Source organism: Myotis brandtii, unplaced genomic scaffold, assembly GCF_000412655.1.
Source record: "Myotis brandtii unplaced genomic scaffold, ASM41265v1 scaffold227, whole genome shotgun sequence".
In the NCBI taxonomy this organism is placed as follows: domain Eukaryota; kingdom Metazoa; phylum Chordata; class Mammalia; order Chiroptera; family Vespertilionidae; genus Myotis; species Myotis brandtii.
The window spans coordinates 97,026-112,460 of record NW_005358520.1 but is presented as its reverse complement, the minus strand read 5'-3'; the positions used below and the strand labels follow the sequence as shown (position 1 = coordinate 112,460).

The 15,435-nt window shown below is 45.2% G+C and overlaps 1 protein-coding gene across 7 annotated transcripts in view; it reads right to left on the bottom strand.

The window, feature by feature from the left end:
* Window positions 1-15,435, bottom strand: part of GULP1 (GULP, engulfment adaptor PTB domain containing 1) — a 101,938-nt gene that overhangs the window by 46,580 nt on the left and 39,923 nt on the right. For 6 of the 7 annotated variants that reach the window (XM_005866270.2, XM_005866267.2, XM_005866268.2 and 3 more), the window contains exons 2-3: window positions 7,071-7,142; window positions 2,448-2,509 (exon numbers count right to left, since the gene is read on the bottom strand). In XM_005866270.2, coding sequence (XP_005866332.1) covers window positions 2,448-2,509; window positions 7,071-7,098 — 90 coding nt within the window. In that variant the 5' untranslated portion in view covers window positions 7,099-7,142. Of the gene's footprint in view, window positions 1-2,447; window positions 2,510-7,070; window positions 7,143-9,908; window positions 9,945-15,435 lie in introns of those variants that run through there. The other variant, XM_014539727.1, reaches the window with a different exon arrangement.

Here is a 15,435-nt window from a genome sequence, read left to right as displayed (position 1 = left end):
GGGTGCCCGAGCGCGTCTCACCCATCGCTCCCACGGACGCGTCCGCTGCCCGACCCGAATGCTCGTGAACGTTTCACGTGAACGTTTTCTTTGCTGACTTCCTTCTGTTGGCGCGGCTGCCGATATCTTTATTTCTAAGATCCAAGCTCTCTTCCACTAATTCGTAAACCAATAGGAACACTGCGCTGAAGGGTAATTTATCACATAGTCACCAAAAATAATCCGAGAAGCATTCGCAACATGATCTTGTTCTAATACAACTTCTCTTTGCCATGACTCATTAGGCCACATAATGCCACTTCCTCTCCTCATTAACTTCTTCCTCGTAAAACTTCCTCACAGTCTGCAAGGGTTTGCACTGACGCCCTTGCATTTCTCCGGGTGACTTTAGGGCGAAGGTGACCCACGCATTGGCATCTTGCTCCCTGAAAACTCAGAGTAGGTGGCATACAGGCAACGTCTTCACGTGGACTAGCAGATCCATGGTCACAGCGGCCCAGAGTTCAAGTTAAAGGTAGCCCAAATGGGCCCTGGCCGGTGTGGCTCAGTGGATAGAGCGTCGGCCTGTGGACTGAAGGGTCCCAGGTTCGATTCCGGTCAAGGGCACAGGCCCGGGTTGCGGGCTCGACCCCCGGTGTGGGGCGTGCAGGAGGCAGCTGATCCATGATTCTCTCTCATCATGGATGTTTCTCTCTCTCCCTCTCCCTTCCTCTCTGAAATCAATAAAATATATACTTTTTTTTTTTAAAAAAAGGTATAATTGGAACCTTTCAACCCTATAGAAACCCCCTTTTCAACATGAGACCTTTCAATCACATATAAAAATACAGTCTGTGGTTAGTTTCCCCTGAAGGACAGAATCCTACTGCGATCAGGAATAGTGTCACACAAAACGGAGCCAGCTCCGTGCAATGACGTGCTTTTCTACATTATTTTCTATGTGGTTTTCACGGTCTCTCAAGGGCCGATGAAGACTGTCTGCGGGCGAGGGGGGTCCTACTGAGGCAGTTCTCCCGGTCAGTTACCTAAGCTTCCCGAGCTCCGTCCTGGCAACCCAGTCCTCACGGGACCTTGGAGCCATTCATAAGCAGGGCAGTGACTTCAAGTGTATGGGTTTTACAGAGAAAATATTTTAAACCTTTTTTTTTTTTTTGCTGCAAAGTCAGCCAAAAGCCCTAGTTTCTTCCCTCTGCAAGTTCACTGTTGGGGAGCAGCTCTGGGGCGTCCAGGCGGCCTTTAAGTGCTTCCTGTGCTGACTCAGACGCAGGCCAGCCCTCCAGAGCGGCCCCATTAAGCCCCATCGACTTTCTGTCCCATGAATTTTTAAAAACGTTTTTCCTGAAATAATGCCTCCTACCCCATCTCATTCTATCCCAGCACCCGGTCCGCTCGCCCGCAAGCTCTTACATTCTCTTATGAAAATAATTTTCTCATTTTCTCTTTTCCCCACACTGTCTCCCCGGGTGAGTTACTTGAGTCTGTCACACTCTCACGCTCCCAAACTCAGCTCTCTAATTCATTCCTGTCTCTTCCAAATAGATTTCGCTGAAATCTACTTCAGGTTTGGTGTTCACTAACACCAAATTAATACTTTTTTTTAAAAAAAATGTTCTTATCGATTTTTAGAGAGAGAGGAAGGGAGAGGGATAGAGAGAGAGAAACATCGATGAGAGAGAATCATTGATCGGCTGCCTCCTGCACGTCTCCTACGGGGGATCAAGCCCTCGATCCCTCAACCTGGGCATGTGCCCTGACCAGGAATCAAACCGGCAACCTCCTGGTCCACAAGCTGGTGCTCATCACTGAGCCACACCGGCCGGGAATAACACCTTCCTTTAAAGACCATTTTGTTCATTGCATTCATCCCTCCAGTTTTCCAACAATGAATCGAATCTTTGAAGACGTGGAGTATAGGTTGTTTCTATGTATTAAAATGCAGCAACTGAACAAAAGCTTCACCCCAAAAATGATTTTTTTTGTTTGTTTTCTTAATGGTTTAAGCTTTGTTTGTCCCCTTTTTGGCATGAAAAATGACATTCATTAAAACTGCAGCTCATTTCTCTCATCCCCGGGTTAGTTTCTATATTTCCGGTGTAATGCAACATTAAAATGCTTCAAGGACACTCATTTGTTGGTTATTTTATTTCCTACAGACCATGATTCTGCAAGTCACTTTAACAAGAACCCAAATCATTTAAAGACAACACATGCATAACATAAACAGAAACTGTGAATACCGCTTTTAAAAAATCACTTATTTGGAGACAAAAATAACTTTCCTATACTATACCCTACAAAATGATTTTGTTTATGCAATTTTTTCTCAGGGATCATACACCAGGAAATGCCAATGCGTAAACAAACTTTCTAAGATCAACCAGGAATGACTAATGTCATCATAAATACGTAACAAGTAAAATTCAGTAATATTATAGGAACTGCTTTACCTTTGCATTGTAGGGAATGTAGTGTTTTGATAAAGCTTCAGGCGTGTGCATCCATGTTTTGTCTGCAATGAGAACACACAGCGTTAACTTCAACCACAGGCGCTGAGGGCGTCACTCACGTGTTAGCACATGTGGGAGAGCATCTCCGATCCCCAGGCAGACTTAAGAACAAGGGACTGACAGTGATCACAGCATCCTCTCCTTGATCTAAAGGTCCCTGCTCTTCTTGCCAAGTGTTTTCAAATAATGCAAATGTTACTGCGCCCCCTGGGCTCTGAGTAATTACACCAATTATGTGATTAATTTTGTGATAACTTTCTCATTTTACTCTCATAAATTACAGGTTATGTTTCTTGATTCTCTAATGAAAAAAGTCATTTTCTCTTTATTCATTATTTAGCAAAGAATGAACAACTTAATAAAGGGAAATTTTAATATTAAACTAATAACTGCATTTATATAAAACAGAAATAAGTCAACCTACTTGGGTCCATTTAGAAATCAATATGATATTAGGATGATTTTTTAATCTAAGCTTAGAGAAACATTAATTGTGAATCTACTATCAGCAGTTTTTTATATAAATAATCTTAATTTGAAATGTTTTAGATTAGAGTAACAGAATATTAGAAATAAAAGTAGCTGAAAGGATAGAAGACATTGAAACTAATTTGGACTGTATATTCTTGATAGAAATATAAAATATACTTTTCATTCCATTTTAAACTTTATACATTCCACATATCATCCCAAATACTTTGTGGAATGCCTAAATGAGCAAAAAGCAAAAAATATTAACATTTAGTCAAACCAAATGTTGTTGGATGAAAGGATGCATATGAGTGGATCTAAAGAGAAATAATACTTAAACATTGAAATCTAAGTGCTATGTCCTAACCGGTTTGGCTCAGTGGACAGAACGTCGGCCTGTGGACTGAAGGGTCCCAGGTTCGATTCCGGCCAACGGCATGTACCTTGGTTGCGGGCACATCCCCAGTAGGGGGTGTGCAGGAGGCAGCTGATTGGTGTTTCTCTCTCATCGATGTTTCTAACTCTATGTCCCTCTCCTTTCTGTAAAAAATCAATAAAATATATTTTTAAAAAAATGAAATCTAAGTGCTATGTACTATGACTGTATCTACTCTCCAGTATGTTAAGTGTTAAGGAAAATAAAGTGTAATTAGTTAAATTATTTAATCACATTTGTTCACATGCTATATTCATATGTTTTGTTACTAAATTACTCATTTTTGTGTAATAAATAAATTTTTATTTTAAAAAATTCAGATAGAAAGCTAAGGTAAGGAAAGGAGTTACATAACAAATACATTTGTTAAAATGTAATAAATGATTACGAAGGTGGACTGGTTTTTATAGAACGACGAACAACTGCAGAATGAGGACTGGGTCTCTCTCAGACCCGGGAGTGGCACCGCACCATCAGCGTCTGGAGCTAAACCAGTGCGGAGCCTGCGACCCACTCGGGGAACAGCAGACACACCCCGACCCGAGGCGGGTGGCTGGGGACCAGGAGGAAAGCCACTCTGTGGGGCTCTCAGGCAGCAGCCTGTTCCCTGGCTTCCGAGGCACCAGGTGACCCGATAAGGCCTGGGGCCTGGTCAGCTCTGAACCGCGGTGACGCGGTGAGCTTCACCCCAGGGGACCGCCTGGCTGTGTCAGAGCAGAGGACACACTGTGTGCTGGGGCTAGTGATCGGACAGATGAAGCAGATGTTATACTCGCTAGGGCTACCCTTCAACTCCCGTGTGTCAGGTATAATAGGGATTCCCTCGTACAGCCCCAGTTTTCCAACTCAAACTCCAATTCAAGCCAGTATTGGCGGGACCTGGGAGCAGTGGCTCTAAGAGCTTTTCCTCTCACAGCCTCGCTGCCTGAGACCTTCCGGCGTGACGGGTACCTCAGGGAGGATGCCCACGCCCAGGCCAACTGGGAGTTAGAGTGACAGGCTGATCAGTCGTTGCCTAAGTGTGTGTAACCCCGAGACCTGGAGTAAGAGGAAAATAACAGGAAACGGAAAGAGAATGAGACGAAGTAGGAAATAAGTATTTCAGCTTCAGGATTCTCTAAATCACGTTAATTTTCCTTGTGGTCATATTCCAAGTCTTCAAATGAGATAAAATACGCAATGCCCGGGTAGCGGGCTTGATCCCCAGTGTGGGGCGTGCAGGAGGCACTCAATCCATGATTCTCTCTCATCATCGATGTTTGGAGTTAGAGTGACAGGCTGATCAGTCGTTGCCTAAGTGTGTGTAACCCCGAGACCTGGAAAGTAAGAGGAATAACAGGAAACGGAAAGAGAATGAGACGAAGTAGGAAATAAGTATTTCAGCTTCAGGATTCTCTAAATCACGTTAATTTTCCTTGTGGTCATATTCCAAGTCTTCAAATGAGATAAAATACGCAATGCGTGTAACCCCGAGACCTGGAAAGTAAGAGGAATAACAGGAAACGGAAAGAGAATGAGACGAAGTAGGAAATAAGTATTTCAGCTTCAGGATTCTCTAAATCACGTTAATTTTCCTTGTGGTCATATTCCCAGTCTTCAAATGAGACAAAATACGCAATGCCCGGGTAGCAGGCTTGATCCCCAGTGTGGGGTGTGCAGGAGGCACTCAATCCATGAGTCTCTCTCATCATCGATGTTTCCTTCCTCCTCTCCCTTCCTCTCTGAAATCAATAAAAATATATTTAAAATAAAATAATAAATAAAACCACGGGAAAGGGAATTGCAAGCAAATAAAAAGAGAAGGCCCAGGAGGATTTTTTGTGTTTGTTTTTAAAAGATAGCGTGACTACAGTAATGAATTGAGATATCGGGTTTTATGACTGTATTACCACATAATGATTTGTAGATATTGTTTTACTGGTAAAGGAATTAAGAAAGAAACATTGTTTTACTTTTGGTGTATGTTTTAAATCAGAAGCAAGCTACAGACCACAATAAATGTCTCCCAGCCTTACCCTTATCAAGAAAAGATAAGATGATAATTTCCTAGCTCCCCAGGGCCCAGAAGCACCCGGAAGTGACATCACCTAAACCCCCACAGAAGGCACGAGTCCTCCCCACCCAGCCAGACCAGCACCTGGCTTCCTCACAGAGAAGGCGGGGCCTGGAGTGATCACATTATGTTTCTGCACAACTTGGTTGAAATGTTTTCCTACATTGAATCAACGACCACATCATTTCTCGCTATTTGTCCTTTATCTAACTTAGTCTCATGACCACATGACCGCCTTCCCAACATTGAAAGGCGAGTCCCATGACCAGGCCCAGGCCCTCAGCCCGGCTCCCAGCTGCGTGGCTGGAAGTCCGACTGTCATCCCAGCCCTTCTCATCCGGCAGCTTCCACGTGTCAATCAACTCTGAAAACACACTGTTCCCTCTGGCTGGTGTGGCTCAGTGGATAGAGCGGCAGCCTGCAGACTGAAGCGTCCCAGGTTCGACTCCCAGTCAGGGCACATGCCCAGATTGCAGGCTCCATCCCCAGTAGGGGGCGTGCAGGAGGCAGCCAATCGATGATTCTCATCATTGATGTTTCTCTCTCTCCCTCTCCTTTCCTTTCTGAAATCAATAAAAATATATTTTTAAAAAACCTGTTCCCAACAGCGTGGGATAGAACAGAACAGTCACTAGTCACACATTAGAAAATGAACTGGGACTGTGGTCACGGCCCTGCTGACTTCATTCTTCAGCCATTTTCTGGACGCATTATTCTACCCGCCCTGAAGGAGGTGACACTAGCGAAGTGTTCTGTCTTCCCTCTGAGTGCAACATAGTTGGTAAAATGCCATGTTTTCCTCCCCCTTAAAATATAAATGACACTGCTTCTTTCATTCCAATACTGATCATTTTATTACACTTATATTTATTTTAAATCCCTACCTTAAAATTACTAACGAACTTATTTTGGCCTCATTGCTATCAATTCACCTATCATCCATCCTCACATACTATTCGATATAAAGTGAAGCAGCCCCGGCTGGTGGCTCAGTTGGTTGGAGCATCGTCCCAACTACCGAAAAGGTTGCAGGTTCGATGCCAGTCAGGGCACATAGCTAGGCTATGGGTTTGATCTCTGGTCGAGGCATTTATGGGAAGTAGCCAATGGATGTTTCTCTCTCACATTGATGTGTCTCTCTCTCTCCCTTCCTCTTTCTAAACATATCCTCAGGGGAGGATTAAAAAAAAAAAAAAGCAAAGCATACTCACACACATACACATACATGAGTGAATTTAAATCAAGGTAAACTTATGCAAATTCAAAGAAGGTGGTTTCTGCTGGCTACATAAGGTGAAGTTTAAAGTGATTTGAGATCATTTTAATTTTTGCAATTTCACACCACAGAGTAAAAATGCCAGAGAGCTTAGCATCGCAAATGCATTCTGAACCAGGGACATTGAACACTCCTCCCTCTCACTAGGGTGACAACCAAACAGGGTTGGTTACCTGGCAATGTTTGCAAATGCGTGTGCTCTATCTCACTTCACTCCTGAACCCCCTGGTTTGATAACAGGAAGAACTGGCGGCTTCACATCGCTATTTGACTTGCATCGGAATTAATGCTGAACTGACCCCGGGGCCATCAGATGGGCACACTTACCTTTCTTTCTGCTAAAAGCCCGGTTCATGATGGGGGTCAGCCGAATAGGTTGCTTCAAGCACACTTTATGCCCTACAGAAATAACAAGATCGTAAAGAATCGATGAAGAAGTGCTGACCAAACTCCTTTAAGCAAATGCATTTAAAACTTTTAAAATACTTGCAAACAATCTCCCAAAGGACACGGGGTAAGAATAAATACGAGGACTCAAATTTATGGGCGGCCCAGCAGGTAGGATTCCTCCAAAGTTCCTAAATTTTCTTGATTTTCTTCTATTGCACATCTGTCACTAATGATATTTATTTGCAAATTTGAGGGGGAAAATCTAGTAAGCAGACCAACCCTGGGAAAAGGCCATGGAGAGTCTACAGGGAACAGTGCCTGCTGCTCACACAAGAGCCAGCGGCGAGGGCGGGACACGTCACAACCCATAGGACATCGATTGGATTGACTAACAACTGTCTTACTTCATACGTAGAAAAAAATGAAAACTAAAATAAATGATGCTTTGGACTCACTTAACAAATCTTAAAAACAAGACCCCCCAAATTAAACCTTTTCCAAGTAACTTCACTATATCCCAAAATTTTGTTCAAAAGTATTTTAAGAGCTATAAAAATATTCAATACCTAACATGGTAAAATCCACAATTTCTGGCAACTAATAAAAAAAAAGAATCAGGCATGCGAAGAAGAAAAAAAAAAACAGGGAGAGAAATCAATGAAAACTGATCCAGAAGAATGACACGGGTGATAGTGGTGGCAGCCACGGGCATTCGGAGACACTCCACGTGCTCAAGAAGCAGGTGATCAGAGGCAGAGACGAGATATAACAGCAACCGACTCCAGCTTCCAGAAACGCAAACCACAATGTGGGGCATAAAGAATACACTAGGTGGGACTAATGGGAGATAAGACACTGCAAGAGAAGAGTGGTGAGATTGAAGACACAGCAACTCACCTACCTAAAATGTAACAGACAGAAAAGAGGGAGGGAGGGAGGGAGGGCCACTAAATTGTGGAAAAACATCAACTTGTCAAACAGTCCCTGAAGGAAAAGAGAGAAGAGGAGCAGAAAAATATTTGGGGGAAAAAAAAGGCTGAGAATTCTCCAAAAATATAAACCCAAGGATTCAAGAAGCTTAACAAACCCCAAATACAAGAAACAAGAAAACTACACACATATCAAAATCAAATTTCTTAAATCCAGGGAGAAAGAGGAAATATTAAAAGCGGCAAGAAAAAAAAAAGTACATTACATACAGAGGAACAAGATTAGAACGGCAGCAGTTCTCAATATCTTTAAAGTATGGAAAGAACTAAAACTTAATGTAAAAAGAAAACAGATAATTTCATTATATAAAGGGGAAAGTCAGAGTGATTTTTAAGGCCCATTTTGAGTTTCTTTATTAAACACCAATATATATTTTTTGCTTTTATCTTTCTAAAGGATCCATTATAATAAATTATAAATATTGTTAGAAAAATTTATAAATTCATTTGATACGTAGTAATGTTCAAAAATATAAATGAATATATGTAATCAATAAAACAATATATAGTTCATAATTTATTGAAACATGATCACTCTAAGCTTAAAGCCAACTGGAAGTTTAAATTGCTTAGTAAACATTTAAAATACATTATAAACACTGAAGAAGGTAGAAGTCATTACATGAATTATTTTAACCCCAAATTTGTCAGTAACTGCATTTGACAAAACACCGTGAGGCCAACTAGTATTAATTACTCCATAAATGTTACCTTTTGTGGGCTTACATTTTTTTTTTAAAGTTGGAATCAACAATCATTTCTTTAAATAAACCCGGCACCTCCAGGTTGGAAAAAATATAAACGAATATTTACATGTAATCAATAAAACAATATATAGTTCATAATTTATTGAAACATTATCACTCTAAGCTTAAAGCCAAATGGAAGTTTAAATTGCTAAGTAAACATTTAAAATACATTATAAACACTAAAGGTAGAAGTCATTACATGAATTATTTTATCCCCAAATTTTACTTAAAAATCAGTAACCGCATTGACAAAACACCGTGAGGTCAACTAGTATTAATTACTCCATAAATGTTACCTTTTGTGGGCTTACTTTTTTTTTTAAAGTTGGAATCAACAATCATTTCTTTAAATAAACCCGGCACCTCCAGGTTGGAAAACTGATTTGCCAAAGGAAACACACTGGTATTTATAGACGAGTTCAAACTCCGGAGCGACTGCTAATGGACGGCCGTTTCCTGCTTGGCAACCTGCTGCCCACGCTCTCCCTCAGAAAAGCTAAATCGCATGTGATGACGAAGCCAACGTGCCGGGTGCGCACACCGAACCTGCACCACAGCTGCTGCTGCGTTTCATTTTTTTTAATTCTTTCAAGGTTAAAGTTTGTTGTGTTTTGTTTTTTTTATCTAAAAACTGATGAAATCATCGTTCACATACAAGCCATAAATCATTTTAAAATCCAGCCCTGGCCAGTTTTCTCAGTGGTTAGAGCATCGGCCTCCGACGGAAGGGTTATGGGTTTGATTCTGGTCAGCAGTACGTGCCTGGGTGCAGGCTGCATACCTCACCTCCACTGACTCTCCCCTTCCCTTCCACTCTCTCTAAAAATCAATGGGGAGGAAATATATCCTCAGGTGAGGATTAACTCACGCACTCCGTGCCGGGTGCGCACACCGAACCTGCACCACAGCTGCTGCTGCGTTTCTTTTTTATCCTCGTGTGCCTTTAAAAGGCAACTTTTAAAAAAATTCTTTCAAGGTTAAAGTTTGTTGAGTTTTGTTACATACATACACACACACACACACACACACACACGTACTCGGCAGCACTCATGGCAGTGCTGCGACACCACAATATTCTGTGCAGGACTGCTAATGGACGGCCGTTTCCTGCTTGGCAACCTGCTGCCCACGCTCTCCCTCAGAAAAGCTAAATCGCATGCGATGACGAAGCCAACGTGCCGGGTGCGCACACCGAACCTGCACCACAGCTGCTGCTGCGTTTCTTTTTTATCCTCGTGTGCCTTTAAAAGGCAACTTTTAAAAAAATTCTTTCAAGGTTAAAGTTTGTTGAGTTTTGTTTTTTTTTATCTAAAAACTGATGAAATCATCGTTCACATAAAAGCCATACATCATTTTAAAATCCAGCCCTGGCCAGTTGCTCAGTGGTTAGAGCATCAGCCTCCAACGGAAGGGTCATGGGTTTGATTCTGGTCGGCAGTACGTGCCTGGGTGCAGGCTGCATACCCCACCTCCACTGACTCTCCCCTTCCCTTCCCTTCCACTCTCTCTAAAAATCAACGGGGAGGAAATATATCCTCAGGTGAGGATTAACTAACTCACTCACTACATACATACATACATACATACAGACAGACAGACATACAGACATACATTCATACATACGTACATACACACACACGTCCCCGGCAGCAATCATGGCAGTGCTGGGACACCACAATATTCTGTGCAGAGCCTGGTGCAGGGGAGACAGCCCTCTGCCCCCCACCAGCCTGAGCCACCCCCCCACACACACACATCGGCTCGGCACCTCCAGATGGCACTGCCCAGGCCCTTCTGTGTCCTTAAGACCAGAGCGAAAGCCCATGGAAGGGGACGTGTTGGAATTCTCAGTCACCTGAGCGATCTCTCCCAGGGACCTGGTGGGTGTCCCAATGCACTTCCACAAATGCTATACGTACGTTCTTTTAAATATATTTCCATCGATTTCAGAGAGGAAGGGAGAGGGAGAGCTAGAAACATCCACGATGAGAGAGAATCACGGATCGGCTGCCTCCTGCACGCCACACTGGGGATGGAGCCCGCAACCCGGGCCTGTGCCCCGACTGAGAATTGAACCATGACCTCCGGGTTCATAGGTCGGCGCTCAGCCCCTGAGCCCCGCCGGCCGGGCTCTGCCTTCTATTTTGATTGTACACAGCAGCGCTGCACCTTCCCAGGCCCGTCGTTTCCGTCATTTTACCCAACACTGGTATCCACGGCCTCAGAGGTAACTGTGGCTCCAGTCCCCGACGGGACAGCGTCTCTGGGGAAGCACTCGGTGCCTTTGGGAGACGAGAACAGGAGTCTGACTGCTCAGCTGCGGCTCCGAGGACAAGGCTCAAGGCTCGATGGACCTTATCCTAAATTTATAAACCGTATATTGTTTGAAGATTCAGCTGATCTACAGGCAAAGCCACAATCTCGAAATCTCACTTCAGTGTCAAATGTCCTGCCTTTTTGTTGGGATTGAAAGGATTTTTAAGCTTTTATTTGAATATCCTGCGTTCATGTCAGCGGATTTTAGACTGGAATTTTGTACAGGAAGCCCTTACACTTAATTCTAACAATCAGTCACTGCCAATGCGCACAGACTCGCCATTTTATTCATTTCGTAAACTTTTGCTTCAAGAGCGTTTTCTTTCACCGAGGGAGAGAGAGAGGAGCGAGAAGTGTTCCTCCTCCGCCTGGCCAGCAGCCTGGGAAGAGACTTCCAGATGCCAGAGCATCTCACAGTGTCCGGCTTCCCTGGGAGGAAACCAGCAGGAAATCTAATCTTTAAAAGCAGCTTCCAAATATTTACACGGGCGGGGCCTTCCCCGCTGTCTGGGGGGGGGCACCCCGCCAGGCGCCCCCAGCGATGCCCTTGGCCTCAGGGAGCGGGGGTTCTGCTCCGCCTCTGCCATCACCAGGTCCGATCTTTCACTTCAGCGGGACCAGGGGTTCTTTAAGTCTGTGGATTTCTACCCGCCCTCCCTCCAAGCTGCCAGGCCTTCCTCCTGGGAAATCTCTTCCCCTCCCTCCATCCTGACAATGGGAGCTTCACACCAGCCCGGAGCCTGGAAAAGAACAGCATCCAGGAAGCTCCCCGCCCTGCATTCTGGGAGCGGCTCCTGCAGAGACCCACCCTTCCCCACGGGGCTCAGATAAGACTCAGGGCGCTGTTTACTCGCAGCCTCTGTTGGACAAAGACTCTCCAAACCCATTACTTGCTGCAGAAACGATTAGCTGGGCTGTCCTGCCACCGGCTAATCTGGACAGAACACCTGCTCCCCTTCCCCACCCCTCAGCTAAACCGCTCCCCTTCCCCAGACTCCTGAACCCTGACCCGCCCTCCGTTTGGGGCTCAGCCCTTCCTGGGGAACTTTCCTGAGAATAGGCTGACCTCAGGGCCACAGATGTCTGCTCTGCAGCCTCTCTGCACCCGCCCTGTCCTCCTACCTCCCCAGCCCCTTCTTCTGAGCCTCCCTGACTCCTCCTCCTGAAGGAACACCCTTTCCTCCCAGCTTCCAGGGTGAGGGGCACTGTCTCCACGGCAGCCACCGCCCCTCACTGCAGGAACCTGTCCAGGGAAGGTCTCCCAGTCCTCACAGCCAGGTTTCTTCTTTAGTTGACGCTCCACTTGCTCAGAGGCACAAAGGTTTCACAACTGAGCCCCAGGCTACTTTTCCAGGCTCCTTCACAGAACAGATCTGCTTACTCGCAGCCTCTGTTGGACAAAGACTCTCCAAACCCATTACTTGCTGCAGAAACGATTAGCTGGGCTGTCCTGCCACCGGCTAATCTGGACAGAACACCTGCTCCCCTTCCCCACCCCTCAGCTAAACCGCTCCCCTTCCCCAGACTCCTGAACCCTGACCCGCCCTCCGTTTGGGGCTCAGCCCTTCCTGGGGAACTTTCCTGAGAATAGGCTGACCTCAGGGCCACAGATGTCTGCTCTGCAGCCTCTCTGCACCCGCCCTGTCCTCCTACCTCCCCAGCCCCTTCTTCTGAGCCTCCCTGACTCCTCCTCCTGAAGGAACACCCTTTCCTCCCAGCTTCCAGGGTGAGGGGCACTGTCTCCACGGCAGCCACCGCCCCTCACTGCAGGAACCTGTCCAGGGAAGGTCTCCCTGTCCCCACAGCCAGGTTTGTTCTTTAGTTGATGCTCCACTTGCTCAGAGGCACAAAGGTTTCGCAACTGAGCCCCAGGCTACTTTTCCAGGCTCCTTCACGGAACGGATCTGCACTGTGGACAGGAGGGGCCACATGCTGACCTGACCAGCTCAGGGGAGGCCTGCATGGCAGTCTTGCAAACTCAGACCTAAAGTCACCACAAAGGATGGTCTGAAGTTAAACTTTAACTAAAGCAGGTATGGTGGGCAGTTACATCCTAGGCCGGTATCTTCACTGACAAGGTCAACCTTTACCTTAACTGAGCCTGTCTTTTTGCATCTATGATAACACACCCTCGAAATGTCTGGGAACTTGTAACTTCTCTGTTTCTGGAGCCCCTGGGGCACAACCAAATGTGCTGGACGCCAGGACAGATACCACAGATTCCTTCATTATCACGTTAATTGATCCCGCACCCACCTAAGTATGTGTCCATCATTTTACTTTTTATCCAATCCCAGGGGTTTCCCTGCTTTGCTTTATCCCTCCTCCTTAATCTATCACAATGAATTTCATGTAACCCACCTACATCCCTCCTTTGATTGCAAATGTATAAATACAAATGTAACCGCGCCATTCTCCAGAGCACTATCTCAATTCGTTGAGGTTCTGCTTCCCGGCATATGTCCACAGTTTGGCTCAAATAAACTCACAAAAATTCCTTACAGGTTTCAATGGTTTTTTCCCCCATTAACAGCAATAACAAATGCTTTCATCTCACCATCAAATGAACTGCAAAAAGGATGGCCTAGAAAAGCAACTTAGTCTGTGTTTTTAACACTTTGTTATCTTTCCACCCCTGCTGGGTAGTTGATTTACAGTAAATACCTGTTGGATTACAAAGTGAATGGACACTTTAAGTTCCCTGCTGGGTAGTTGATTTACAGTAAATACCTGTTGGATTACAAAGTGAATGGACACCTTAAGTTTCTAAGACAACATGTGTTGTATGGTAACACAAACACATCTTAGCTGCAGAAATTTGTTGCAAATGTGTCATACGAAAACTTAAACTGAAGATACTTCCAGGGTTAAGAAATGCTCCAAGGTGGCTCAGTAATGAACAAAACTATACTCTTACCTTCTTACACACAGTGCGTAGGATTATGTTATACAAATAAAGACAATTTACTTTTTCATCAAAGAAAACACTTATACACAAGCCTATACTAGCCATGATCATTCTCTGGTACAAGGAATAGTTCTGTTGGATAGAAGAAATCTATTGAAAAGCTGTAAGTTATCGAGCAATTTGGTTAAAGTCATGCATATTTTCGGGCAAAAATTCCACCGACATGAAGTCATCTCTGTGATTGTTTCAATACCAGACATGAAGGGAAAGCTGACTTCCGTGGGAGTAGAGCCATATTCCTTGCCTGGGGTGAACTTTTCATAGAAAAGGGGTTCAATGGACAGTACCTCGCAGGGTGATCATCATAAATTCCTAACTGGGCAGCTCCTGGTGGGCAGCCACACCCCAGGCACGAAACTGCTTCAGTAAAAGGGGTGTCTTCGCCTTAAGGGAGCCCTGCCCATTGTTTCGGGGCATCTAGGTGAGCACCCCTTTGAAAGAAACGGTCAGTACCCTCAGGAGAGCCCACACTCTTGCTAAGGATCCATAACCCAGTGCCTTCCCGGCTGTTTCCACCTTAATTTCAAGGGCATAAAAGAGGCTTTTGAAAGGGTGAGGGCTAGGCCCTCCATCTTGCCCCAGGGTAAGTGCTCCATCTTACCTTGGCCATGTGCTTGGCAAGGAGCTTCTTCCCGGAAGTCTAAGCCTCTGCTAGCCACACCCAGGAACAAGACACTGACTTGCGCCTGGCCAATCGGCAAGGCCACAGCCCTTTCTCCTCCCCTTACTCCAACCCCCTATAAAACCCCTCTCCACACAGAGTTCTCTCTCTCTCTGCTTCCGGTCGCTGCGTCGGCAAGGTGGGGGAGCCGAGCTAGCTCGAATAAAGACTCTTATGCTTTTGCATCGGACTGGCTGGCTCCCTGATGTGGTTTCTTGGGGATCCTGAAATCTGGGCATAACACTTTAAAACTGCCCTCCGGGAGCACTGGAGGCCTGCGCCCTGGCATCTGCCACCAGGTGGTTCAGATAAACTCGTGCAGAAGTTCTCTGTAGTTCTGGGTGCTTCTTCCAACAGGAGGAAAGTGTTGGTAAATGAGAAAATAGTAAGAAGTCATTCCGTGACCCCAACAGAACATTCGTAAGAAAGGATCACGGCTAGAGTTGTGAGCAGCGATATAAATGCGCAGCCGGCAGGTAGGCGGACGGTGTTGTAATGTACCCCACGAATCACACAAGGACGCATCCAGAAGTCGAATTAAAGAGTCACATTTATTGCAAATCCTGAACTGTGAGGGGGCATTTCGCTCTCCCAGATCTCATAGTGATAAGATGCCCGA